Source organism: Monomorium pharaonis, chromosome 6, assembly GCF_013373865.1.
Source record: "Monomorium pharaonis isolate MP-MQ-018 chromosome 6, ASM1337386v2, whole genome shotgun sequence".
NCBI lineage: Eukaryota > Metazoa > Arthropoda > Insecta > Hymenoptera > Formicidae > Monomorium > Monomorium pharaonis.
The window spans coordinates 26,015,748-26,043,663 of record NC_050472.1 but is presented as its reverse complement, the minus strand read 5'-3'; the positions used below and the strand labels follow the sequence as shown (position 1 = coordinate 26,043,663).

General features: G+C 37.0%; 3 protein-coding genes, 1 long non-coding RNA gene and 1 pseudogene across 18 annotated transcripts in view; 2 read left to right on the top strand and 3 right to left on the bottom strand.

The window, feature by feature from the left end:
• LOC105837187 (zinc transporter ZIP11) overlaps positions 1–13,224 on the bottom strand; it is a 33,305-nt gene extending 20,081 nt beyond the window's left edge. The window contains exons 1-4 of one of the 2 annotated variants that reach the window (XM_012681749.3): positions 12,772–13,224; positions 8,551–8,938; positions 7,175–7,326; positions 6,578–6,663 (exon numbers count right to left, since the gene is read on the bottom strand). In XM_012681749.3, the coding sequence (XP_012537203.1) occupies positions 6,578–6,663; positions 7,175–7,326; positions 8,551–8,938; positions 12,772–12,879 (734 nt within the window). In that variant the 5' untranslated portion in view covers positions 12,880–13,224. The remainder of the gene's footprint in view (positions 1–6,577; positions 6,664–7,174; positions 7,327–8,550; positions 8,939–12,771) is intronic. The other variant, XM_012681750.3, reaches the window with a different exon arrangement.
• Positions 13,225–13,423: 199 nt separating this feature from the next.
• LOC118645945 lies at positions 13,424–19,221 on the top strand (annotated as a pseudogene).
• On the bottom strand, positions 19,199–20,361 carry LOC118645946. Its single transcript, XR_004963584.1, has 2 exons — positions 19,528–20,361; positions 19,199–19,440 (listed from the first exon to the last, which is right to left on the bottom strand). It is a non-coding gene; the product is annotated as an uncharacterized LOC118645946 (long non-coding RNA).
• Positions 20,362–20,776: 415 nt separating this feature from the next.
• Positions 20,777–22,952, top strand: LOC105840162 (uncharacterized Golgi apparatus membrane protein-like protein CG5021). 4 transcript variants are annotated; one of them, XM_028190664.2, is made up of 6 exons: positions 20,835–20,976; positions 21,034–21,176; positions 21,482–21,558; positions 21,645–21,879; positions 22,408–22,662; positions 22,740–22,952. In XM_028190664.2, exons 3-6 carry the CDS (start codon positions 21,494–21,496, stop codon positions 22,803–22,805), a joined length of 621 nt encoding a protein of 206 aa, XP_028046465.1. In that variant the 5' UTR covers positions 20,835–20,976; positions 21,034–21,176; positions 21,482–21,493; the 3' UTR covers positions 22,806–22,952. The 4 variants fall into 4 exon arrangements, with proteins under 4 accessions (XP_028046464.1, XP_028046463.1, XP_028046465.1 ...); XM_012686982.3 differs by having other exon boundaries at positions 21,034–21,270; positions 22,740–22,949; XM_028190663.2 differs by lacking the exon at positions 21,034–21,176 and having other exon boundaries at positions 20,777–20,976; positions 22,420–22,662; positions 22,740–22,949.
• Positions 22,953–23,062: 110 nt separating this feature from the next.
• The window catches only part of LOC105840160 (tyrosine-protein phosphatase Lar), a 403,816-nt gene continuing 398,962 nt past the window's right edge, over positions 23,063–27,916 (bottom strand). For all 11 annotated transcript variants that reach the window (XM_012686967.3, XM_012686969.3, XM_012686974.3 and 8 more), the window contains one exon: positions 23,063–27,871. In XM_012686967.3, the coding sequence (XP_012542421.1) occupies positions 27,803–27,871 (69 nt within the window). In that variant the 3' untranslated portion in view covers positions 23,063–27,802. The remainder of the gene's footprint in view (positions 27,872–27,916) is intronic.

Below are 27,916 nucleotides of genomic sequence, written 5' to 3'. Positions count from 1 at the left end.
TCGTCGGCAGCTTTGTCCGGCGCCATGTTTAACATAGCACCACCTTATCTACGTGGCGCAGCGACTCGGGGGACCCCGCGGTTCCTCCGTTTTTACACATGTTCTCTCTCTCTCTCTCTCTCTCTCTCTCTCTCTCTTTCTCTCCTTTCAGCCTCGTCGTTCTCTGGCCTCTTCCTTGTTCAGAAGCAGCTCCGCGAAAAAGGACGAGCAGGAGTACGACGGAGAGGAACGAGAAGGAGAAGGAAGAGAGGGCCAGTGTGTATACAAATCAGATTCTCGCGCCCTTTGTGAGATCGTACTCCGCCTACGGTGATTCGAAACGCTGTCCGCATTTACGGCGCGTCGTAAATAAATTTCGGAGAACGCGTTCCCGGACCCCAAGGTACGCCTGCGACTGTGATAAAGGATGCTGCTTTACGTTATCGTGTTGCCGCGTGGATGTTACCCGTCATCTACCTGCGAATTGAAGTTATTAAAGCATCAAATATACTGATGACGACGTTACTTCTAGCATGCATAACTATCCCACAAAATGTACTTTTTTTCAAGACTCGCATTCGTATACGTAATAGGTATCGCTTACATCGAATATTCGTTTAAGACGAAATTTTTACAAAAAGTAGTACAGTAGTTACGTGTAAACGTATATCCTTCGTCTTATTCATGCAATGAAGTTTAGAGCAGGTGATTCGGCGTGCAATCGCGATCGAAAATCGAGGATTTCTGAAAAAAGCATGAGAGTCGAGAGAAGAAACGAGTGATAGACCCACATTCTCGTGGCTAGTGAGTCAGTACCGGATCTCCTTGAGCGATTTACAACGGATACAAATCGGCCTATACCTTTCCATCTACCTACTTCTCTCTCGCTCTCTCTCTTTTTCCTTCAATTTCTTATCGCATCTCTCCGTCGGTCGTTCTGCAACATCGGCGGCGATCGTTGCCGGCGCTGCAACAGAAACTGCGAAACGTTTCATTCATGATTCTTTCAGCGCGCACCAGCGTACCGGAACTTATTGCCACCTCCGCCACCGCAGAAGTTATGTTTCCTTGGAAAGGACGCGATGTGAGCGTAGGTCGGTTTGCTGATCAATCGGCCGAGCCTGTCGCCCCGAGTTGCGCAAAAATTTCATTTCCATGACGATGACGTCTTGACGGCGTTCTCCTTGACCGGAACGCCGTGACAACGGTCTCTCCTTCGAGCCTTTTTTTTTTTACATTGCGGATATTGCAAATCGATATAAGTGAGATTTATGGACGGGAAACTCGAGTTTAGTCATAGAGTCGCGATGCTTATGTAACGGATACGCTAAGTGATTATTATGCAGTAATTTGTTGTAAAAAAATAAAAGTCAATGGAGCATATATTTTTGTACTTATTTCCCTTCCTATCTGTCGCACTTCCTATTAAAAACAATGTGTACCATGTAACGAGCATTAAATGAAAAATTGCAAACAATTTGAAAACGTTTAAAAGATTATTCAATATTTGATATTTCTGTATTTCTAATAAAATATGATGCGAGTGTTATTAAATCTGAAAATCTGCGTTGTTATGCGAGTTCTCCGAAGGAAGATGTAAGATGATTAATACAACAATTAATTTGGCGGGACTCATAGATAAGAACCGGCCTTCTTTCCGACGATCGATTCGAGAGCATCTCCCGTTCCAAAATTAGAAACTCGCATCTCTCCCAACGCCCTTCTTTAGTTACTTATACAAGGTCCATCGTTATAAACGCGGCTAGCCGAGGACGCCCTGTACAGTGAACTCCGCGACGTGGACCTGCAGCTGAAAATATATGCAGGACCAAGGGGGTTAATCGCAATCGTCGTGAGAATGGTATGTCGTTCGTTACGAACTGGTCGAGACAGAAAAGGGCACGGGCTAGGGTCGCCCAAGGCTGAACGATTTTTCCAAACGAGCATCGAGAGCATCTCTCTCTTTCTTCCTCTCGCTCTTCCTCTCTCCCGTCCGTCTCTCTCTCTCTCTCTCCCTCCCGTTCTTTTTTAACGTGGTTCGAAACAGGACCAACTGCTACTCGGTAGCTCGGTAACGCCAAAAGCGTTACAAAGCGTCGTTGCGTGCCGTTGTCAGAATTTCTCTCTTATTAGGACTTGCCAATAACGGGCGCACGCACACCGTGGGAAGTTTCACTTCCGAAATGGAAGTCGGCTACCGTCTTACGCGACTTCACTACCCGCCGTTTTTCGATCGCTTTTAAGGTGACGGCGCTAATTACCTCCCGAGACGTGACGCGAAAGTTCCCAGGTCGGATTGCCAGTCGTCGTGAAAATTCCGGGCGCTTTCGTTGCGGTATTAATTGCCCGGTTTCTCATTGACGTTTTCAACCGTCGCGTCGCTCTTATCTCCATTGTCATTGGGAACAGGTGACGTTGCTCAATTTTGTTTTACATCATCGGCGGTACATTTATAATGCGTCGCTCGCAAAGTCTCGTTAGCGATAACTAAATGACGTTTTCGCATTCTTGTTTATAATTAGTGTTATAGTGTAATACACCTATTGCGACATGCTAACGAAATATTAACAGGTTCAGAAAAATTAACAATTTCACGTACATGAAAAGTAACAATTAACACATTAACAATGAATAAGATTCACATATTTAATATTTATTTTTGTGAGAATCTATTTTCAGAAAAAAATAATTCAAAGTAATAAGAAAAATTTTATTTCTAATCATATAGACCAACTTTCTTGTCAAAATATAGAAAGATTACGATAAAATAATTACGTCAATGTAAAAACGTGGAAATAAGGGCAATCAGCGCGAATCAATATCTATTCAATCAATTTGTGTAATTGTGGACCACATATGACGAAGGCATGCTCACGAGTGTGAGCATTGTCTGTACGCTTATCACTACTGCACGATTTTATCATTGGTTTATTACGCAAGATTAACGAAAACATCTTGCCTGCTTCCCGTCTGGAGCTTATTTACAACGCGAGTAAATCATTCGGTTTAAGTGAAAAGTACAGCCTGTGCCTGGGGAACAAAGGACCCCTGCGCGGGACACACGCTGATTTTTTGCGCTCGCGAGCACACATCCCTCGGGGATTTTCGATTTTCCCGTCGACGAGAAAGACTCGGCTTGCGCGCTTCGATTCTCAACGTGAAATTACGCGGGGAAAAATCGCGGTTAACGTCAGGCAGCCGTTGTGTAAGAGCGATATATGTAAGCGCAATGTGTCACGTATCCGCTCGCGAATCACGTAACGATCGTAAATAAGTCGTCAGAAACGGCGAAAGCCCGTGTGTAGAAGGTGCTAGGCGAATTGCCACGGCGATTCGTATACCGTATGTACGTCAAACGGCAACGATCCCGAGGGCCGGGCGAATCGGAAATAGCGCTTCGCGTTTGCACGTGCACGGGCCACGTGCGCGCGCATTTACTCGATACGGTGATAAGCTTCGGTCTCTTTGCTCAATATCCCATTAAGATCTTTCGATAGATTAACTTTGCGCGATTGTGGCTTCATTAGGAGAAACATAAAGCCGCCTCTCTAAGGCGCTTCTACAAACGTCGCGTCACACGAGGATTATTACTAGCAATAAAAACACGTCGCATATGCTGCACGACGTGTCCGCAATTCTTCAGTTTGCAATTTTTTTTTAATTCTGCTCTAATTTTGAGATTAATATTTTTATAAACTAATAAATTGAACTCTCGAAATTGTAACCGTAACAAAAATGTATGTTTCGGCTCAACCCTTTTTAACATGAAAGTCGGGTTCGTCTCTTTACATGTTTTATATAGTACTTTGTATCGCAACCGAATGCCGAACTCCAGAAACATTAAGATATCATTTTCTCCTTGTTGCTCACCGAATGTTAAACAAGGATAAAATGATACCTGGATGATATTTCTGAATGCAGTCCAGAAGAAGGTTCAATATGAGCCGAAAGTACATTTCGCGTTTTTTTTTTTTTTTCAATTAAAGAAATGTACCTAATAATTAGAGCAATTTTTGTTTAGCCGTTAACTTTTTTTTTCGTCATTAATGAAATACGAAAGATAAAACTGTTGGCTCACACAAATCAAGACTGTAGCTAATGGGTTCAATTTTCATCTTCTCGTACTTGGTTTCTAAGTTTTAACGAATACATTAGTTAGACGAAAATACCGATATTCAATGGAACAAGAATTCCGTGACGTTCGATCTTAATTGCATTCGAATCGATCGCCAAATTGTTCCGAAATAAAAAAATCGAAGTTAAAAAATAAGATTAAAAAATAGGAAACCATATTCCTTACGTAAAAGTGTGTCAATCCGGAATATTCACGAGAGAGTATAATCTCAAAAGAGATTCCCAGAAATCTCTTCGATCTTCGGAAATTTTCCCTCCCGAGAGGATTTGCGAGACGACGCATGGACCGTCGCGACGTACATACGCGGCGAAATTCTCGAAAAGCAAACGCGTCTCGGGGGAAGAAAGCGAGTTCGAAGACACCGCAGGCCCGGAGCTGGAGCTGACGCGGACGGCAGGGAAAGGGAGCGGAGGGAAGACACAGCAGCGCGAAAGAAGAAGCGGGACACGTAGGCGCGGGGTGGGTAGAAAGGTAGGTAGGTAAGCGGAGCGAGAGGAAGGGGGGGGGGAGAGAAGCGCGGGGAGAAGGGGAACGCTGGAATGGAATGCGCGGCGCCTAGGGCTCGTCGGATTCCAGGGCCACACGTGCCCTTCACTCCCTGCGCGCCGCAGGCAGGCAGGCACCGACCGGAGCCAATAAACTTCGCCTCCAACTGGCGGCCGCGGTCGACCACCATAGAGCTCATTCATGGGGACCTCCTACCACGACGCCGCGCAACCGAGCGAGTCGGCGGGTTCCGACTCTCTCGTCAATCGCTCGCGACCTCGCGACGTAATTCGTAATAGTCGCGGGCGCCCGTCGCCGCCGCTGCTCCGGGTCGAGGATCATCGGGATCAGGCGCGAGACTCGCACTTACTTGCTTCGTGCCCTGTTTGTCGCTAATAGAGCGGGAGAGACGGCAGGGAAAGATGGCGGCGAGGAACTCCGATCCTTTTTTTCGTTCTCCTCCTCTTCACACGCCGCTCTCCGTCCAGGATTCCGATCGATCGGACATTCTGGGATGCGGGCCGAACGATAGCGACTCGAAACGAGAGGTTCGAGAGAATTTATAATCCGTATCGTTAATTTTGACTTCCTCGCGAAGAGACTGCGTCTAAAACTTTTACGCGCGCGAGCACTCTGCACCGCTGCCACCTGGCGACGGATCTGGGACTTGCGTTCGGAACGTTAAGAAGGTAATATTCGTAGTCGGTATATTCGCGATCGGTAACAAAGATGCTCGCACAATGCTCGAAAGATTATAGACCTGGGGTTCGATTCTTGAATTCATTCGCAAGAGAAACGTATTCGCAAATTCCGTTCTTACAGAAAAGTTGGAAATTTATTGGCTATCGTATGGATATTAACCAAACTTGCAACTTTTCTGTTAGGCGAGTATTTGCATATACGTTTCTCTTGCGAATGACTTCAAGAATCGAGTCCCTGTTCTTTGTCACTGCACCTGCTGTACTGCAATAAGTTAGAATGAGAAAAAATATATTTGTCTTATTCTAACTTATTGGACCAGTGCAGCAACAAAAAACAGGCCTAATATTCGTATAAAATCAGATATAGAAAAGATTCGAATCGTTCGAACGTCATTTTGTAGACATTACATTTCTCGTTTAATACAGTTGATAGTTTCTTCGGTTCTTCTAAATAGAAGTTTTATATTTTGCTCTTATTGCATTAACGCGCATACGGGTTAAATTAGATTAGGTTGTTTACCGATTTAAACCTGTTGCTTATCTCCTAGAGGGAGAGAGAGAGGGGAACCAGAGGACCGTTCCTTATTATGGCATAAAACTACTTTTATTGGTACCATTTAGATCCGTTCAATATTCCTATAATAACGTCTGTATTTTATTATACGAAACTGGTCACTTATTAAAATAATTTCAGTTTAAAATGCGTTATAAATACAACTCGGTTATCGAAATGCGGGACGGAATGCAATCGTGTTGCTTTTTAGATTTCAGATTTGTTCTTTTTTTTCATGAATCGCGGTAAAAATATACACGAGCACTTTCTAGCTGCAATATTTAAAATCCGCCAACTTTGTATTTAACCCTCTTGACTCGCGTAATCAATTGAATAGGCAAGATTGATCTAGACTAATAATACTATAGTACAGACTTCATTGTTAGTAGATCGCGTCATCGCATAACTGAAGGGCACATTATTTCCTTTTTAAATTGATGTAATTAAATTTAATCGACATGAAATTATCCGACACAATATTGTATGGTACTATTCTAATAAAATTTTAACGGTTTTGTATATCAATATTAATAAATTAATCTTTAATAAAAGTATCATATGTCGACAAAAAGTGGCCATATTTATCAAACACGTGTCTCTTCAGATATTTGAGTCTATAAAGATATCTTTTATGTACGCATTCTTGTAATGTAATCGAATATTGTTTTTTGTTGCGTATGCTGCTCATATTCGACGTGTTTACATTATTAGTACTTAGCTTACCTTGCATTTTCAAAAGTCGCTGATGCACTACTGCCTATTGCTCCGAAGCCTACGCCGACCGCAAGACCCTCAGGAATATTGTGTACCTATTTAAATATCGAAATGTTATATATTTCATTACGTAATTAAATACAATGTTTTATGCAACTCAATCATTTAACTTAGAGATTAATATTTTTTAAATAAATGACATTTTTATTAACGTACATGTATTAATGCAGTTCAAAAGATCAAATTCAATTATATATAGTATATGTTTACCAAGATAATCTTAAATATAAAAAATCACATTTAAAAAGTTATCTTAAAAGGTCAACACATCCTATTTTTTTATGAATAACATGACTACGTTAATGGAAATATACTTACTATTTCTTTTTTAAAAAATGTCTATATATTTCACAATTTCATAAAATAAAAATAAATATGTTGCTTATCGTAAGATTTGCTTTTTTTTTTTAAACAATTTTTTCCTTTAGTGCCTTTTTTCGTATCAACAACAGAGATATTCTAAATGATCGAATTAAAGAAAAAACACTTTGTATATACATAAAAAACTAAGTAAATATAATTAATTATTATCTCGTGGAAGTATACCGTAATTGCAACAACCAGCAGTAATATCCTCCGCCACTGGTTGTTTTTCGCTTCGTTATTAGGATCCTCGTAGACAGTCCCGATTTCTGCTGATTCCGATGATCGGTTTATATTCGTGATTTGTCGGCGTCTACTATTTTGTTCGTAGAAGCCTGAAAAATTAAATATTCACAACAACATTTACTACACCGCAAATTTTAAAAAACTGAGCCACGAGCAAAAGGCCACTTCATGCAAATGCAGTTTGTACAAGATGAAGGATTAAGAGGGACTTTTTCACGCACGTAATACTTCCGATTAAGTTTATTGCAGCTAAATTCGTTTAGGCAGGATTAATAAGATCAGTTTTTTTAAGCTCTGTAGAACTTTTCACACAGATCCAAAATGTTTAATTTTATTGGTTTATTATTTTTATTTAAATATATATTATTAGGTACTATTTTACACGAGCGTGCACTTTGTATTAATGACAAGTTTTACTTGAGTATTTTTAGTTCTGTTTCCGTTGTTTTACACTTTTCATCAATCACACCACTTGGTTGGTTTATAATTCAAGTTTAACTATTATATTTAGATTAAATCGGTTATTTTTATTTATGAATTTATATTTGAACCTGTGTGTTTCAGTTCAACGTATTTCACTACGAATAATACCATGCATATGCTAATACAAAGCTTGGGGTATTTTGGAGTAAATGTGAATCAACTATTCGTTATTTCTATGGACGTCACTTCTTATACGAAAAACATATACTATTACTTAATTTATGCCAACAATATATATATTCAAGTGGAATAAGCAATGATCTCAGCATAAATAAAATTTGGATATGAGAAATTTATAATTAATATTATATTTATATATAAATTTAATCAATCATTAAAGTAAACGTTAAAATTTTAAGAAATAGAGATAACAAATGTTCTAGCATGAATATATATTTTGCACTATTGAATTTATTAAAAAACAGCGAGGAGGAGAAATAGAGAACAAAGGTGTCAAAATTATAAACTTAATTTTTCTGTACCATGATCTTTATCAAGCAGTTTTACCATACTATTACTCTTTATACATTTTTGATCATGCTACATGCAAAAATTGTAACTTAAATTGATTGTACAAGACCAATAATATGATAATTTTTAACAAGTTAACAATTGAGAGAATGCTTATTCCCGAATAAGAACCAGGTATATCTGCGATAAAGCAAAGAGAGGCGAGTGTACATGGACGTTCATATACATATACAGAGAGATATATGTATACTTGTGTACAATATATACGTATCATCATGAACTGATCCCATTTTCCAAGCCTATAGAGAGAATATAGAAAAAAAACCTGCGATTTTACGAAAGGAAAATAATTAAGATACCATCGATAGCGGTCGAATCGACGCGACTGTACATTTTCCCGCCGGGTATCTGTACGTCGTTAAACAACAGATCATAATCATCGTCTAAGTCCTCGTCACTCTTTAGTTTCGCAATGATCTTGCGTCTTTGTTTCGTACCGACTGATTGCATAGCTAAAAGCACATTGGGGGACTGAATGCCGAGGGTGGATATCAACATGTCCGTCCCGTATACGAACGCCGCGCCGACGAGAAACCCAACTCCGACCGGCACGAACGCGAACTCGCCCTCCGCTCCATATATCTTGCTCTCGGTTGCCATTTCGATCGCCGGTGCCAGCAACGACCAGTAACTTGCGGCCACCATCACGCCGGCGGCGAACCCCAGGCTGACATCGAGGAGCTTACGCTGAAACGGAAACAAATCATTATAGACACATCAGCGGCTCCCTTACTTGAAAATTTGGATGGAGGGACTGAGGATAGGGAATGAATCTCGTCATTTACTTTAATCTCTACGATCCTTCCGAGGAATCGCATCTAAATCTGGCATGGAAATCTTCGATATTTTTCCTTCTCTATAACTTTTATTATTTTTGCTAATTTTTAATACATATATTTTTTGTTTTTTTTCCTAGGATTAAAGCTAATCTGCAATATGCTCTCTTTGCTTTCTGCCTTTGTGATCTTTGTACACAATTTTATCAATAGTCGTGTTCCTTATTATACACATTTCTTATCTCTTTCTTAGTTCGTTAATTTTTATCTTGTCAATTTCGATAAAACATGCGAAGAGGCAATAGAAAAATGCAACAGAAGACAAAAAGTATATTGTAGATTAGACTTTAGATTTCTACCATTGCGCGTTTAGATCTTAATCAAATTTGTATAATCTTTTTAATTTTCTTTCTCTTTCGATATTTAGTATTTAAAAATTTATGCCACTTTAAAATATATATCAAGGATCAGTAATCGGAAGAGCCTTGAAATAAAAATAACACGTTAACTGACAATTATAGCAATAGTCTAGATTTCTCTTATAATCGCGTGCATGTTTGCTTTATTGGCCTTGCCAAACTCAAGGTAATCTGCAACTCTGATTTAGCTTCCGTCGAGACATCAGGGGTGCGGCATGTGTTTATTCGGAACACATACGCATTAGACTTGCAAGAGAATATCAAAAAATGTGTGTGTGTCAATATTCCCTGAGTAACTCATGGCTTATCTCATATATCAGTGTGCGGATATGCAATCTACAGCGTCTAATCTCACGGATCAATTCGAAATTTACGGTGCAAATTAGATAATCCGCAAAGCAAATGTAACACGAAGATCTTGCCAAACATCGACGGAAAAATGTTCAAAAATAATTCCATCCGATATTTAACTTACAGCTTATGTACAGCACAGAAAAATGCTGATTGATTACTCGTATATACGTTAATATCAAGAAAAGCAATCCTTTTTTATTAAAAATTTTGATATATATGCGGAATAATGGATGTAAACAACTATTGCAATTACTGTCCAATATACGCACACTTATACGTTTGATTAATTGTATATTTACGATTAAAACTTGACGAATTGCAAGAACAATTTATCACATGCTTGCACATTTTTTTATACTTTGCAAACTATACAAACTATTAATTACGTCGTAAGTAATTATTTGAACTTTTTATTTCGTGAAATTTTTGTAATAACAAGTATAAGCGTTTATTTGCCTCGCGTATTATGTTCATAATAGTTTTATGTAAATAAAATTAATATAAATGAATAAAACATATAGTTTTTATAAAACTATGACCTCTTTTATAGAACCATGACAAATTAAATTAAGGCCAACGCAAGTCTGCAAACGCAGATGTTTATTAATTGTGGTATCGCACGAACATCTGTACTCGTATTGACCTTAGCTCAATTTGTTGTAGTTCAAAAAATCCTTGACAATCAATAATGTGTGCGTAATGTAGGATTTTTTCTTCCGCGTCACAATTATTTCTCTACTTTAACAGACGTCTTCAACTTATATCGTTTGAAAATGTAAATTCGTAATCTTATCGTCTTCTGTCCAACAAGTGCTAATATATGCTAATATATAACGAGTTAAATTAGAAGTAAGATTTATTATACCGTAGATAATATTGGGCGATATTTACTCTGATGAGGACATTAGTTGTTATTTCCGGGAAAATTATGATCAATATCAGCCATTGACGCGATATCGCGAAAGAAAAATATATTTCACTATCTCACTATCATATCCAGATTGCAGAACAAGGAAAAGATAGTAATGCACTGATTTAAAAAATAAATAGAATCTAACGACGCGCGAGTATTATCTTTCGAGCGAAGATACGCTACAACATTAGAACTTTTACTTAAATTCAAAAGACTTTTTGTAATTTTACACTCTTCCAGTAATATTGTCATTGAAAATAGAAACTTGTTTCAACTTAGGTAGATTGAAGTTTTACGGGTTAAATACATTGTGGAAAATGCCCACACCAGCCAGAAGCAAATTTGTCATAAAGTTCATTATGAATAATTAAAGGAGTGCATTTAACAAATTAGTTTTGCAATTATTCATACGTGCTGATATTGTTGACATAATATAATCTGCTAAATTTCTGAGTATTCTGCTGAGTATTCTACGCGGTAAGGTAATAATAAATAAAGTTATCGAAGTTGATCGAAGATCATTATCACAATCAACGTTTAAAAAAGTAATTATTAAGCTATGCTATAAGTCAAAAATTTATTCGTCAAGCCTGAGCTCAAGACAAATCTTTACACCACAAAACAAGACAGTTTCTTTTAAAATAATCAGATTACATATGTGCTCTATTATAAAAAGTAAATATTGACTCGAATTCAAAGAAAAAATCTAGAATTTATAGAAAAAGTGATAAGAATTTGGTAAAAGTCAATAATAGAGGAAAACGAGATAGATAGAAGTAAATCTTATCGAACAAGTAAAGTTTTGTAAAGAAATTATCGTAATTCTTTTTATCATAAGGTTGTTAGACTAGATTGTTAAAAATATAATAAGAAGAAAGGCATTATATTTTTAAACACCTCGAAAAAGTTCGAAAGATTTTGATACTTCGAAAAAAATGTAAGACATCTTATCTAAAAGACATTTTTTGTATAAATATGTTAGTAGTAACCTGATAAATTCGTATTACTTATACGCGTAAAGTTTGCATGTTGGCGCGTGAGACCTGATCAAACCGGTTGCGCGTAAAACTTAATCCGATAGGTTGAACGTTGCGATACAATTTCTCGTTTTATTCCGTATCGTCGTTTGCGTGACGTTTCTTTTTCATTCATATGTATCGCAAACGGCCGCGTGCAGCGTTCGGCGTCTGGATGAAAATGTGAAAGCGTGCGACATGTATACACCATGGAGTTTACGACGATACATTCAACTCGTACGCGCGCGCGAATTAAATCGCATGAAGGAAGCGGCGGATTATGCAGACCCGCCAATCGCTGCACGCCGTCGATAGTGGCGGCTGCGATTTCATCAAAGAAGCGAATTTAAATATGACAATCATGCCTATCACCTCGAAAAGCCTTTTTACTTGACGATTATCATTGGTGATGGATTGATCGATCAAAATTTAAATATTTGCATTCATCAGCAAATTGCTACGCTACCATCAAAGTATCCAAATGTCGATGATTAAAATGTTTAAAAAAAAGTTACAAATAGAAAAGAGAAAGTATATCATTGGTAGCACATATTTATTATAGCACAATGCAATAAACAAATTGCAAAGCTGAGAATAAAGAGTGTTTTATCGTACGTATAATGAAAATTAAACTGACCAATACCATAATTAGTTTTAAGTTATCAATATTATAGATATGCCTCTTCGACCAACTTTTTTATCTTTGGAGTAAAGAAATGTAAATCTAAGTTTTTGATATAAGAATAGAAAATTAAATAAATACGTTAGTATTCTTCAAGGATTTTTCTTTATCCTTCCCGTCCTTCAAACAAGTAGTATACAAGTAGAGAAACGGAAAGAGTGCAGAAGGTACATCTGAAAGACGCGTGTCTGTTACGGAGGAGTGTACAATGGTGTAGCTCGGCTTCGTCGAGTCCGGCGCACGGGCGGATGCGCCGGTAAGGTTAAGATACCCCGCTACGATCAGGGTCGAACTCTACGCGAACCGCGTGGAGGAGCGTCAACGGAAGATCTGGAAGAATTTTCCGCTCTTGATACTCACTTGCTTGCCCCGGATCACGACGACGAGCGCGGCACCGGCCGCGGTGAGGGCCCACGTGAACAGGGTGCCGAGGAGCGCCTGGATGATCGGTGAATGATCCTTGAGCATCGCGGCGGACCCTCCGTCACATCGGGCGAGAGAGACTGCCCTATGGCCGGTCAACGGTGTCCCACGACGAACTGCCGTAGTGCTGTGCTGTGTGCGTGCTGGCGAGCAACGGCGCGAGGAACGAGAGACGCGGGAGAGCGAGCGGGCGTATACGAAACGGGGCGAACGCGAAGAGAGCGAACCCGAGAGATCTCCGGTGAACTCCGGTCTGCCGATGCACTCAGTCCCCCGCGCGCGCGCTTATCTCAACCGTCGGCGCGCACCGCCGACGCACGGCCATCGAGAGCCACTACCACCACGTCGAACCGAGCCAAGCCGCGCTATATCCGCTCCTACCATTCGGCCGAGTGCGACGTGCGCGGATGTGCGCGCGTTTATCGTTTACGGTGCGTGCCGTAGTGCCACACCGACGTCGAGTTCACGTCGACTGCAGGGCCGCGGGATCGTTACGCGAATGCCCGCGTTTTTTACACGTCACACCTCACCGCATTGGTTTCGGGCAAAATGACTGATTACCGGCAGAATTCAAATTTGAATCTCGAGTCAGGAGGCAAAAATTGAAAGACGAATGATATATCACGCGATTAAAACGCTTGAAAGTAATTTAATAAACAGAGAGGAACCTGAGGGCGGCCATCGTGTCGTTTTAAGTGTTTTCATCCATCAACGCCTCTATGTGCACAGAATGTGCACATTGAACTATGTAGTCAAATGAATTCCGTAGGTAACGTGCATGACTTTTTGGGTCTCTTCTATGCTATGTCCAAGAATCGATTGAACGAACGCGCACGTCGAGGCACACTGAACACTGAAGTAAAACAATTCGCTCCCCGAGTTTTCTACCTCTGTATGATTGCGCGACAACTGATAAAAGTTTCATTATTGGTACGATCGATATTCTACCGAACGGATTGCGTACCCTCCTCGAGTGAACGCGCACACGAAAACTTTGCTCGATACGAAAATCAACACGGCACGAACGGAGACGTCACGTAACGAATGAGAAACAACAATAATTCATAATAATAAAATTAAGCTGAACGTTACTGTTTATTTATTTTTATTTAGAAATCTAATAATGCCTTTTTTTACATTAAAACAAATTTTTTAGTAAAAAAGATTTTTATCTGCACGATCGATTAATGACCATGTAATTTCTTTGTTACCGATGGAGTTATCGACATACGTGAAAGTGTAGTAGTAGAATTATTCGAAAAGCAATTTGAAGTATTAATTTAAACAATATTATTAATGAATTTAGAAAAAGAGAGTGTTTGGGATTTATGAACTATGTAGCTCGATATCTACATTTTATAGATACAGAGGCTTTAAAAAAAAAATTAAATAAAGTCACATTTTTACTATTCTATAATTACGAAGCAACTATTAGCTCAAGAGTCCCATATACTCCAAAATAAACAATAAATAAACAGGCAGAACAAACTTACTTCACCAGCCGATAACGTCGCTTTCTGCTTCCGGATTTATCTCCTTTCGTCGCTCTCTGCTTCTGGATTTATCTCCTTCCGGGGCTCTCTGCTTCCGGATTTGTCTCCTTCCATCGTCGCCAAGACGATCGCGCACACCGAAAAACGCGCGGTCGTTCGACGTTTAATTCGATTCACTCCCGATATTCCACTTATAAAATGAAGGCGAAAAAGGCACGAAATCACTCGGTACTCCGATAAATATTCCGTTTTCGTAGACTCCACGAGCGAGGTGCACACGTCGAAAGTTTGAGAGCAGCGCGAAGGAGGAACGACACGCTGACCATCTCGATGCGAATGTATTTCTCGAGAGAATAAAAACTAGCGATAAGACACAAGTCCGGCTTCAGCATCGCTTTTGAGATCTCGATTCATATACCGACGGAACGAAGAAGAACAAACGAACCATCTTCGGACGAGCAACGGACAAAAACTGAAACGCGACGTGCGGACTGCATACGATTCACTTCACACTAATGAACATTTTCCGCGTACTTCACACACAACGTCGCTTTTTCCATACCTCGCGCGGACTGAGAAACACACCAACTTAATCACCGTTGTATTCGCGATATTCAATAGATGAACAGATTAATGCAACGATCACGAAATAAATAATATGATTTCAGATATTGTTCCAACGGGATTGAGGTATCTAGCGAAATCTCGGAAGTAATAGGAAGGGCAAACGGCTCGCGAAGGTCACCTTAGTATGGACGCACTTTTCGAGAAAAAGAGACTGACCGTAACCGCCACGTAAACGCGAGCAAACCTCGAAAGCCCCGTTTTTTGAACTCTTAATTAACATATCAACGATACCAAGAGGGAAAGAAACCACTTTTGAATAACCAACGGACACTGCGAGCCGAGACACGACGTGTGGCGCGCGACGCATCTCGCACTACAAAATATTTTCTACGCATTTCACACGCGACGTTGCTCTGTTTTTCATACTTTGCGTGGACTAACAAACATACTAATTAGTAAATTACTAAGGCGACCACCGGTTGTTCGCGATATTCACTTCCAACGGACAAAAAAAACCCGCGATCGCGGAGCGTAAACGTAACGCAACCTCACTCCCGCGTATCCGCGATGGGACTGATGAGTCATTCGCTACAGTGGAGGGGGACAAATTGAGGAGAGGTAAGTAGTTGATTGGTCAGTTCGAATATCAGCATTTCCAGGAAAATAAAAAAGTACCTCGCGATGCGTTCCAGCACCATTGCCAAGGCAAAAACTTCTCTTTACGGAAAATAATTCGGACAGGCTCGACACTCGAAATTAAACGCTGCCGAATGCGATTTCCTAGAAATCCTTGCCGTAAATCTATCGCTGTCTCCGTTGACATGATGAAAACACTCGTCGAAGACAACAATTTAAGATTTCGACGCGTTTCCGAGAAAATTTTAGCTGCGACATCGTCAAAACATAAAAAAGCTCGAGATATCTTAATCGTATAACATCGAAAAAAAACTTTACTTTCAGGCAAGCGATGAATACTCCAAAAATTAAAACAATATGCCGAATGCAAATACACAGATTACAGGTCAACACAGAATCAGATAGCCTATGAAATGCGTTATTAACGTCCAATTTGTGCTCTGATCTCGACAACAATACGTATTTCAGCAACGTTTCGCAGTTAATATATATATGTAAAAATATATAAGAGTTTATGAGCAGTCAGGAGAGCGAAAAAAAGGAATTTTTGTAAATTTTTTTTACCTAAATAAACTTATTTATTTAAAAACTTTTACGTATAAAAGAGTAACATCTGTAAAATACGTAATAATTTTTTCATTGATATGAAATCAAAAAACCTAACCTAACCAAACGGATTTTGTCAGTACCTTACTTTCTGTTGTCGTACGTTGAACAAAGGATTTAAACAAACATGGAATTTACGAAATAACGACAATTTAAAGTCAAAGTTATACGATTTTTGCTTAAAAAATCGGCTATTTTTTACTCGTAAAAATTAGATGTAGTCATTGAAAATATAATAAAATCCTCTGTTCATGGACAAGCTTTTCATATCGCATAAAGGTTTATATTTTCGTGAATATTAATCGGATCGACTTGAAACTTTCAAGGAATATTTCTAATATGTTATACTTTTAGATTAAACTTTAAAAAAATTTTTGATTTTTTTAAATTTATTATGACTGCTTTCAATTTTTTTCAAATCTTCCGTAAGTTTTCCAATTTATTTTGTCACGAAGACAATGCATTTACAATCAGTTTTTTTCAAGCTAACATAGCTGTTTTTAATGCAACATTGATACTGGTTTCGATTGCTGATTAATTGAGTGGCCTTGTTCGCTCTGTAATCGTAAATGAAATTATGATAGTGAGAAGCCGTTTCTTGCACATTTAATTTCGCGTGCATGAAAAGCAGCAGTTCTTAACACAGACTCGAACCATCGATGTTTTATGCTACGTAGTATTATTAATTTCAGAAATGGATGTATATACTGCCGGTCTCTCAAAGAGCCGAGAGAACGACAATCGGTCTTGGGATTTTCTCTGATGATATAAACAATGACACGCAATTTTCCCTTCCATTGTCATAATGATTTTTTCTAATCTATACAATTCTATATTTTTATCATCTATACAATTCTGAAAATGCATAAGAATTTGAATCGCAGTCAAGAGTTCAAAAGTGAGCACGAATTCTAACCTAGAAAAACTGCTGCGTTTATGTATTCCTATAACCTCCGATTTCTGTAACATTTTAAGCAATTTTAAGGGTATCTAGTCGCAATAAAGCAAGCCAATGTCCTTTTCTCTAACAAAAAAAATCTGAAGAGCATCTTAAAGGCATATAAATATTCACTCGGTAGAGGCTCGCAAAAGAAAATTAGTTCAGCGTCATATTAGCAAGAGAGATGCTACAAAAGGTGATTATGAGATTGAGATGCACTTTTCGAACGATACATTTTCGTTCTCTATCAAAGTTGTCGGCCGATTTAAACGAAAACCTAGATAACAAGATGCAAGCTTGGCAGATACATTCATATAACTGTCTGGAGGGCTTAAAACTTTCCAACGTCAGAATGCCAGTGATCATGAATCCTGCTGACGTCTTGGTGAAAATTCTCTGCCGCTAGTGTGAATCCTATTGACGTCGTGATGACTGGTACTTTATGTGCTACAATATAGTATTTTAATAAGATTTTTTATTAATTTTTAATTGCTACTTTATAGTAAAAGACTCATATAATTCTGTATAGTTTAAGAATTATGATTAAAAAGTATATATTTTGTTACAGATGGTTACGGCAATACTCTTTTAAATACCATATGGAAAACTAAGAATTTGGCCTTTGGAACATTTGAAGAAATGGATTTGCCATTGACACTAGGTAGAGACTTTGCAGGAGTAGTTGTATCAAAAGGATTAGTTATAGGGAACAGACTCAAGCTTGGCGAGAAAGTTTGGGGAGTGATTCCGATCAAACAGCAAGGCTTTCTGATGAAAATGTAAAGTTGGAGCGTAAATCGAATGTAAAGGGAGAGTAAGAGCGTAAGTTGAATGTAAAAGGAAAGTAATAGAAGCGTTAACAAATCTTCTACGAAGTGTAAATTGAAACAATGAAATGTAAAAGAAGCGTTAACACTTCTTTTACATTTCATTGTTTCAATGTATGCTTCGTAGAAGGTTTGCTAACGCTTTTATTCCTCTTCCTTTATATTCGACTTACTGATTTTACATTTTCACCAGGGCTGTCACGCGAATTACGTTGTCGTTGACAGTAACTTAGTAAGACACGTTTCATTTATGTATATATTAAATATTTAGCAAGCCAAATAACTTGCAATCATGTTAAACAATACTTGTTTTTCTCACAAAGTTAATCCACGTCCCTGCAAATTGTCTTATATCGAGGCTGCAAGTATTCTGTATGCTGGACTGACCGCATGGTCCGCACTATGGATAACAGGTGGACTATGTTATAAAACAGCAATAGTTACAAAACTGAATAAACGCATTTTAGTTACAGCAGGCTCGGGAGGTGTTGGTACCTTGGCTATACAATTGTTGAAAGCTTGGAACATGCGTGTAAATATTTTATTGCATATATTACATTAAGATCTGTGACACATGAAGCATATAAATAATTAGTATTAAATTTAAGGTAATTAGCACTTGCAGTAGTGATGCTGTCGAGATACGGCAGAATTTAGGTGCTGATGTTGTCAATGTTTACAAGCAAGATAGTGCCGACGCAGAAATTAGTTCAGAAGGACCGTAAGTAACTTTGTAAACTAAAATACATTGTATTGAAATAAATGCAATATATATACAACTGTCTTATTTTCATGCAGATACGACATGATCTTAGATTGTGCAAATCAAGGACCAGAGCATGTCAGAATGAAGGGATATCCGCACGATACTTATATACCATTAAACTCGCCTCTTTTAAAAAAATGTCGATCATAATGGGCTGATTATGGATATGGCGAGGAATGGGGATCTTCTAAAATTTAATATTCCAAATGTGGAAAACAAAAGCTGTGTTAAAGGGGATTTTTTATGGTTTCCCAGACAGGGATTAATGTTCTCCAGAAGTTCGTGGAAAATGGAGAGGTGTGGTCTGAGAATTTCTGACGCGCGTTTATTCTATTAAAAATTTTATATCTTATATTCTGTCATTGCAGATTATGCCTGTTGTTCAGTAGATGTATGCTTTCCAAAATTTGCCACAGGCATATGACAGATTAAAGCAAGATCATTTAAGAGGCAAATTAGTCATTGACATGAGATAATAAACCGAGTTACGTATATCAATGTATGTATAATTGTAGATAAAAAATTAATATATTTTTACAAATAATTTATTAATAATGATTGTTCTACATAATTTCTGCAATATTATGTTTTTCACATTCTGCATATTATTGTTACGTAAAACTTTTTTCAATTTTTGTCCAACAGTTTGTTACGAGCTTTTTTAAGCACCTTTTTTCAAAATCTCGTCCAAGTTCTCCAGTTAATCTTAATATATCCTTGCAAATTGGAGATAGTTTTTCAATTATTACATCCTCTAATACCAATTTATACCTATAAAAATCGAGATAAATTATAACAATTTATTTATATATTCATTTACTAATTTATTGGTAATAAATAAACATAAATGAAAATTACGCGCCGAGATACAACGAACGGAGTATCGTTTGCTAGCACTCAACACAACACTGTACTTGTGCACAATTCGAATCTAAACACGCGAGACATGCACGGAGTCACCAGAACGTTTGAGCGGCGCTGGAACGCGAGGTAACGGCGTACGTGACCGCTGGCAGGCAGACAGGCAGAATCGGCGGTACTCGGCGTTAGTCGGCGCCACTCGGCGTCGCTAGGCGGTTGACTCGCCGCGCCTGCGTCGCTGCCGCCATGTTGCCTCGTTGCTCCGCGCTCCAGTACGTACGCCACTCCAGCGTTGGTCGGACGCTCTGTCGACTCCGTGCGTATCTCTGCGTGTCTCGCGTGTTCAGAACTGAATTGTCCGGTGTTGTGCAGGTACGGTGTTGTATTGAGAGTACCGTCGTGCTAGCAAACGTTGTCTCGGCGCGTAATTTTTATTTAAACGGTTTTCCCGACCTGCGTTTCTACGAAGTTACGTGACGTCACGGCACTTTCGCGCCATGTTGATTTTCGTTCCGAGCAAAGTTTTCGTGTGCGTGTATTCGCTCGAGGGGATACGCAATCCGTTCGGTAGAATGTCGATCGTGCCAATAATGAAACTAGTCGTCGCGCAATCATACAAAGATACAAAACTCTGGGAGCTAATTGATACTGTTCAGTGTATCTTGACGTGCCGTACTTTTAACGTATTTTTCCAAACGTAACGGTCGCGCCAAGTGAAATTCTCGCGCGCGGTTTACGTTTTACCCGTGTGAGATATATTATCTGTAATATCGGAGTGCTGAATAAAGTATCGGACGATCGTTATTAATGTGTGATTCGAGAATAGCAGGATGATGTCAGCAGAAAGCGGCATCCATGGATCGAACGACTCGGTATTAAATATATTATTTTTTCAAGTGATACATTTCTTTGCCTGCTTTTGTGTTTGAGTTTAGGAATAATATTTATCATATATATTTTCAGAATCAAAACAGGAAAAGGAATGTAGCAGTAGCAGCAGCAGCATCGGCAGCAGGAGCAGCGACAGCAATCGGTGAGTGAATTTTTATCAAATCAATTAATTGAATTTATATCATATATGTGGCACTGCATATTTATAGAACACGATTATGCACGTTTGCATAAAACAGATTTAAAATATGAATGCATATAATTGTAAAATTTACGGGTATAGCATGAAACAATCAAATAATTAAACGTAGACATAGCATAGAAGAGACCCAAAAGTCACACACATTACCTACAGGATTCATAGTACCGACTGTGAAACGTGAAACGGTGGAACGCGTGCCGAATCGCGACGCATTTCGAGGGGCACGGCGCAGGTCTTGCGACGGCGACGGCGACGGAATCGAATCGCCACGGTCACCGCCACTGCACCTTCTGAGAGTTTCGAGCCCAGCAGACGACGTGGGTTGTCAACGTACAAATATGGCGTCCGCAACGGTAGGTGCACAAACGCCGCGATTCACCGCATAACTGACGCTACAGTTTGTTTTTTAGTCGTAGCGCCTAACCACGAAGTATCCGATCGATTTCGAAATATAAGTGTCGTTTCATTACGGAGGGGAGATCGAGAGTAATAGTTCTAGTCGGCGAGATAGTCAGTGGAAGATCGTCACTCCGACATTCGCTTGCGCATTTCCGTACGTATACTAGCGTACACCGGGAAAGAAGGTGTATCGTAACGCAATCTGATAATCATGCCCTTTGCGGAAGCGAATGCGAGTGTTTCTTGAGGTTCGACTTCGTATCTCGTTCCTCCTTCTCTCCTTTTTTTTCCCTTTGCGTTTTGCTCGAAAAACTCAAGTTATACTATAAATTTATTCATCCATGCCTATGTCACAAGAAGATGCGAACAGATGCACGATAAATGCATGAAGATTAAAGCTAGTATGCTGTAGTATGTTCGATACTCCTTTTACCGAATGTTCCATGAATTCGTTTGTAGGTACCTTTACTGATGGATGATGATACGATCGCTTTTGGAGAGGAGGAAGAGGCTGCCCAGAATGCCAGCAAGCTTAAGTACAATAACGAAGACATAACTTTTAAGTGGAAGTGTGGGCTGTATATCCCTTTGTAAGATAAAATATTTGTCTTTATAATTCTAGACACCCATATGTTACGCTGTTTCACTTGGCCTTCAGGATAGCGGCTATAATAGTTTACTTGCTTTGCGGTTTGTTTTCAAATAGTTTTATAGCAAGCTTTGTAACAGTGGTACTACTTTTATCGATGGATTTTTGGACTGTTAAAAACATTACGGGGAGATTAATGGTTGGCCTTAGATGGTGGAATTATGTAGATGATGATGGCAAAAGTCATTGGATTTTTGAATCTAAAAAGGTTCGCTGATTATACGCAATTTTATGTGTATCTTGATTTGTCACTATGTCACTATATGTATGTGCGTACAATATAATGACAAAAGTTTCTGATTACCAAGAAAGTGCCTCTTTTAGCATTGTGACAGGAAATTATTATATAAACAGGATATGAAACTTGTCATATTATCATATTTTGTATCGCATAAGTTCCACTTATAACTACCTTGAAATGTAGCTTTCAATCACCAAGTATATTTTTTTTATTTGTCACGTTCCAGCAAACACTGATTTAATTGGATTGAATAGTTCAAGGTTTACCAGCTGTTGTATTCTTATGACCTTGGCACTTTCTAAAACTACTTGTATACATTATTCAAATTATAAGTAGGCAATTACCTAATGAATTTATGTTCTATTCTACAGAGTTGCTGATTGTTGTATGGTGATTTAGAGAATATGTAGCTAAAATAGCTTAAATGACGTAGTTGACCTAAATATGATTTTCATATGTGTAAATCCAATGTCTGCTATGTACCCTGTGTTTCAGGGTGCACAACAGAACCGCATTAATGCAGCAGAGGCGCGAATTTTTTGGTTAGCCCTGATCTTGTGCCCTCTTTTTTGGTCGATGCTATTTATTGCGGCATTATTTAGTTTCAAATTCAAATGGCTTTTACTCGTTTGCATCGCCATAGTTTTAAATGGTGCAAATCTGTATGGCTATGTTAAATGTAAAATGGGCAATGATCAGAACATTTCAACGGCCACAAGTGATTTCATCAGAAAACAAGTTTTTCAAAATGTATTATTTTTATCCAATACACGTAATATTTTTTTTTTCTTTGTACTTAGGTATCATTCTTATTTATTTTGCTACAGGTTACTTCTATGATGTCCAGAAGTCCACCAACGAATAATTCCAATCAACCAACCAATGTAATATAGATTTATAAATTTTGAAACATTAATGTATTTGTGCGTCATTTAAATTTATATTCACATGATAATATATTTGCAAATGTTTGTATATAATGTGATGATAGACGGTATCTTTTAAGTATTATATAATAAATTGTTATCAGTCTTCACATATTCTATATTGTTATTTGACGAGATGACTATTTGTCCTGTTTATCCAGTCCACCATTTTTTTAGCATCACTAAAAGGGTGAAAGAAAATAAAGAGAACGAAACGTCTTTTATGTTAGTACTAGTTTATTAATGCCACAAGGCAATACATAATGTACACGGTATTTTTCCTTGTCAACAGACTTTTCCTATTACACAATATTTATTTTGTATAGTTGTTAATTAGTAACATTGCATTTATCATGTTTTTAAATCTCAGCCTGTTGTATTCTTTCTGGCAAGAAAGTATCACAAAATAATTTCCCATTCTTCCAACGATATTTAGTATTTGACTTATTCTTTGCATTTAAATTCATATTCTTCTTCGGATCCGCGCGAACGCAGTCACTTTACTGATTCATCTACAGATGAATTTGAGGTGATCTTATACACAATAACGAACTCGCTATATTGCACAGAGCTATAATAGCCGATTGTATTTTATTATATTATCAAAACTGCTCTGAAGACACGCGCGAGCTGTATACGTTTTCAAGAAGAAGAATACAACAAACCACACATCGTTTTGCTATACATTTTAGATCGTTAAAAAATTATAAAGACTAACAAGTGTTACGGTACTAAAATACAACATACACGAAAGTTTCGGAATGATACAAAAAACTTAGTGTAACATTACAATTATTATGTTATAATATAAATGTACGAATATTTTGTGGACTTCCTTGTATCTGTAATTTTAATGAGTATAGATTAAAGATATCAACTTATAACTAGTAGTATATTTATACAATAATTCAATTTCGTTTTTTCGTAACATATTTTAGCTTGGGACTTTAAACGTGAAGCCATTAAGAAAGTTGGCAAAATACGTGTATTGATAATAATTACATTCAAATTCATAAGTTCTCACGAAAGTTCCTGTCAAGTTTAATGCTATTAAAACTTAATATACGCTTTACAGTATTCTAAGAAGAATATTTGATGGGATGAAATGCTCAATGATTTGTTACAGATGAATACTTATAATAATGATTTAAAAGTTATTTAGCAAAAGTCTTTTCCTCTTTTTAAGAATATTATAATAAAAACCACAGTATGTATACAGGGCGTTTGACTTTTAAAGTTTAAGAGCTATTGGTTTTCTTCTAAAATGTTCCCATTAGAAGTTTCCATTAAGAACTACTGCACCAAAATTAGTAAGTAAAATTATTTCATGAACTTTGAATGATTAATTATGTTATTACAATAGTAACATGAAAATATTTCAGTAGAAATAAGGTAATGTTATTTACATATGAAATTTTCCAATGTACGACTTATAAATTGTTCAAATGTCCATTCCTACATCCTAGTAAAACATTAAGTTTAGCATTGTCAATAAAATATTGTGAGAGAGCTAATAAAATCAATAGAGCTAATAAACATTATTCAGTCATACACCGTGTAATAACATTTCGTCAATTAACAATATCTTGAGGAGTGTGAGTCTTTAAATATCGATTACAACCCTTGAATTTATGCACAAAAAAAAAATAAAACTACTACAAGATCTTTTCCTAAAAAATATTCACAACTCAATTTGCTTGAAAACGCGCATAATAAAAGCATATTATGTATTTTAAAAATGAAATAAAAGAATTCATTATATGAAAAATATTGTATAAATATACATTTCTTTCAAAATAAAACGCTGCATGTTGAAATAAATAATTGCTTATGGTTACATTCTGAAGGCCAAATATTAAGTTGTAATAAACGATCTGTTGCCATTGCAAAATGCTTAACGTGATAACTTAAAAATATATATATCGTTAATTTAAAGTATTATATAATGTACTTTGAGACGTAAGGCAAATCGTAAAATTATTTCTATAACTAGTATTATCATTATAATGTTATTGTTATTACAAATAGTATTACAATTATTACCATTATGTACTATAAATTAGTGAAAAATGCCATGGTTGTAAATTTTAACAGGCAGTGAAAAATTTGATGTAATCATTTGTATAATTACATACACACATTTTAATATTAATAAAATAAATTAAGTACTTTTTCAAACACAAAGAATATTAAATGCTATATTAAATGGCCCTCAGTTTGTTAATAAAAGAAAAAAAAAACATTAAGAGAATAAGCAATTTTTTTAAGAATTTAATCTATATAAAGGAACACTTTGCTTGAAAGTCATTGTATAGAAATACATTTGTTAAAACACAATGCCATAAATATAATTAAAAACTCTACTTAAAATAATATAAAAAAGTGTAAAATTGAATAAAGTCTCGAAAAAATTAAATATTATAGATAGATACAACGTACTGAGTAGATTACACATATTTTTCTGTTAAAACTTAACGCGGTAGTCTGGAAAATACTCATATCTTTTTTTTAAACATCTCCATGTCCTTATACACACTCTCATTTTTTAATAATATTTATATTTATATATATATATATATCTATGTATATATTACTTATCATTTTATGTATATATATATGTATATATTTATATATTTATATATAATGTTGCTAATGACAGACGGTGCATTTATGTACATTTAGTCACAGTTCCTGACCCTCGAACCATAAGAACTAACGGTAAAAGGAGTATATTCGAGCAAAATCATTCCATAGAAATGCATTTTCTTGTGACATTATTCATGTAGTTTCAATATATTAGAAATATTTTATAAGTGTGGAATTGTGATAGCCAAAAAAATGCCAAAATACCAGAGAATGATTGATAAATTGTGTTATTTAGATGACGCGTTCGTTATTGTACATGTACAATTTTTTAAAATGGTATTTTCTAAAATGTTAGCTATAAGAGACATTTGCTATACCGAATAATATATAGATTTCGAAGATGTAATCGAGCGCACAATTATTGTCTTCGTAGACTGGAGAGTTTGCAACTTTAAATTGCAATACATGTATCCGAAGTCGTTATTATCTATACAAAATAGATATTACGGTAAAAGTGATTAATTATTGATTTTATAAAATCATCTGTGATTCAGCAGAATCATTGGTTATGCCAATGTATTAATTAAGTATATTTATTGCTGATAAAATTAAAACAGTTAATTTTTATCAGTAATCTTACAAAGATATTCGAATATATTATTAAATTCATCAATATTTCCAGTGATTCTATAGAATTATCAGAAAATTTCATAAAATTGTCGGATTAAATATTTTTATAGATTTTACCGTAATAAATATATCATGCAGCGATGTTCTTCATTATTTTTGGCATTAATTTGGTATTTGAAAAAGGAAACGTTTATTATAAATGTCGATGATTTAATATATAATATGAATACTCCGCTTAAATTTGATTTTAGTATAAGGTACTTTGCAAGCCAAAAAATATTGAATCGATGCAAAAATAACTGAATTTATAACTATCTATTTCAATAAATTTGAAAGGCAATTAGAAATATGCAAGATAGAAACTATAGTTGGAACTTTGTACACAAGGGTATCGAGGGCTCGGAAGGTACATGAATTCAACATACAGTGCTTCTATTTAAATTAGTTTTTTCTTTCTTTTATAGAAACATGCGCAAACTCGCTTGCGCATTTTTCATTGAATAGGCACCGTTTCCTTTCATCCTTCTTTCACTCGAATTCTTCTTTCATCCTCATTTCCCTAATGGCATCGCTTAATCTATCCTTAAAACAATTTCTTATAATCTATCTAACATTATTATAATGAGAAGATCCCTACTATTCATAATGAGTACAGCGTTAATAATTGTCAATTTGGCAGTATGGCAATTTTTGTTTTTTTTTTGTGAGCGGAAATTTTCATCTCTCTCTCTTTCTCTCTCTTTCTTTCTTTCTTTTATATAATGGCTAGAGAAAGTCTGATTTTTCAATCCATTTTTCTTTCTACAATAATAAGTACTCGTAGAATATACCTCGTACGGTGAATGGTAGGTTTTTATTTTCATGATGTATGTTTCATACATGCAATTGATCGTACATTTCGGTATTCTGTTTTTCTAATGGACGTCGACATCGAAACCATTTCGTTCCTCTATGCAATTCGCTATTGAAGGAAGCACTCTCACCCTCAATAAACAGGAAAGGGTTTTGATCTTCACTGTCTCAGTTTGTAAGAGATAACATATATGGAAAATGCACTATGTTTCGAGTGGAGGAGAGATATGGTCGTAATATCTTCAGTCTATCTTAAAATTAGACTATCTAGATCTTAAAAATGCTTTTGAGAATGATCGATTGACGATGGGATATGTTCCAATTCACTAATTCGCGAATATCCTACGCGATAACAACGGCTTGTAATTTTGATTACATTGTTATATTTAGCTGATTCTTTGACGTAAGAGAAATGTGTGGAATTGCTTGGAAATTAAGAACTCCGCTTTGTTCGCGTGTAAAAAAAGAACATATCTACGCGATATCGTACGACACGATCGCCTGCAACCACGTGTATTGTACGTATTTCTAAACGGCAGTTTTGACTCGCATCACTGTGCGCGAGGGAACTTTCAAATCTAGTTTCTAAAAAAAGGTTAATCTAAACCGAATGCCTCTTAGCACGATTTTGGGCATTTGCTATATGCAGAAGTGAAAATTTCCGGCGTATTCGCATTTACTGCAACACCATTGACTAAACATTTCATCTCTATATTAACTGCCCACGACACTAATAATCGTATTTGCTATTGTATTTGTCCCTGGAAGGTACGAGTATGTCACACGACTTTATTGTACTAGACACGTCGTACTTTTGCTCTTTCGATATCTCTCTCGCCTCTCTGCCGGTCACGCTTGTCTCTTGACAGGTCCCTCTGCTCGCGAGTGTCGACTTGTCAGTTGGCGTAATGATCGAAGGAGCCTAAATACTCCAAACTAGCTCGATAGCAGAACTGATACTGATCCTGTGACAAGAATATCGCAAATGATATCATAATTATATACACGCA

Coding starts and splice junctions, on each gene's coding strand:
- LOC105840162 (XM_012686982.3), top strand. Junction 21,880..22,407: donor GGATTTTTGAATCTAAAAAG/GTTCGCTGATTA, acceptor CCTGTGTTTCAG/GGTGCACAACAGAACCGCAT. Junction 22,663..22,739: donor GAAAACAAGTTTTTCAAAAT/GTATTATTTTTA, acceptor ATTTTGCTACAG/GTTACTTCTATGATGTCCAG.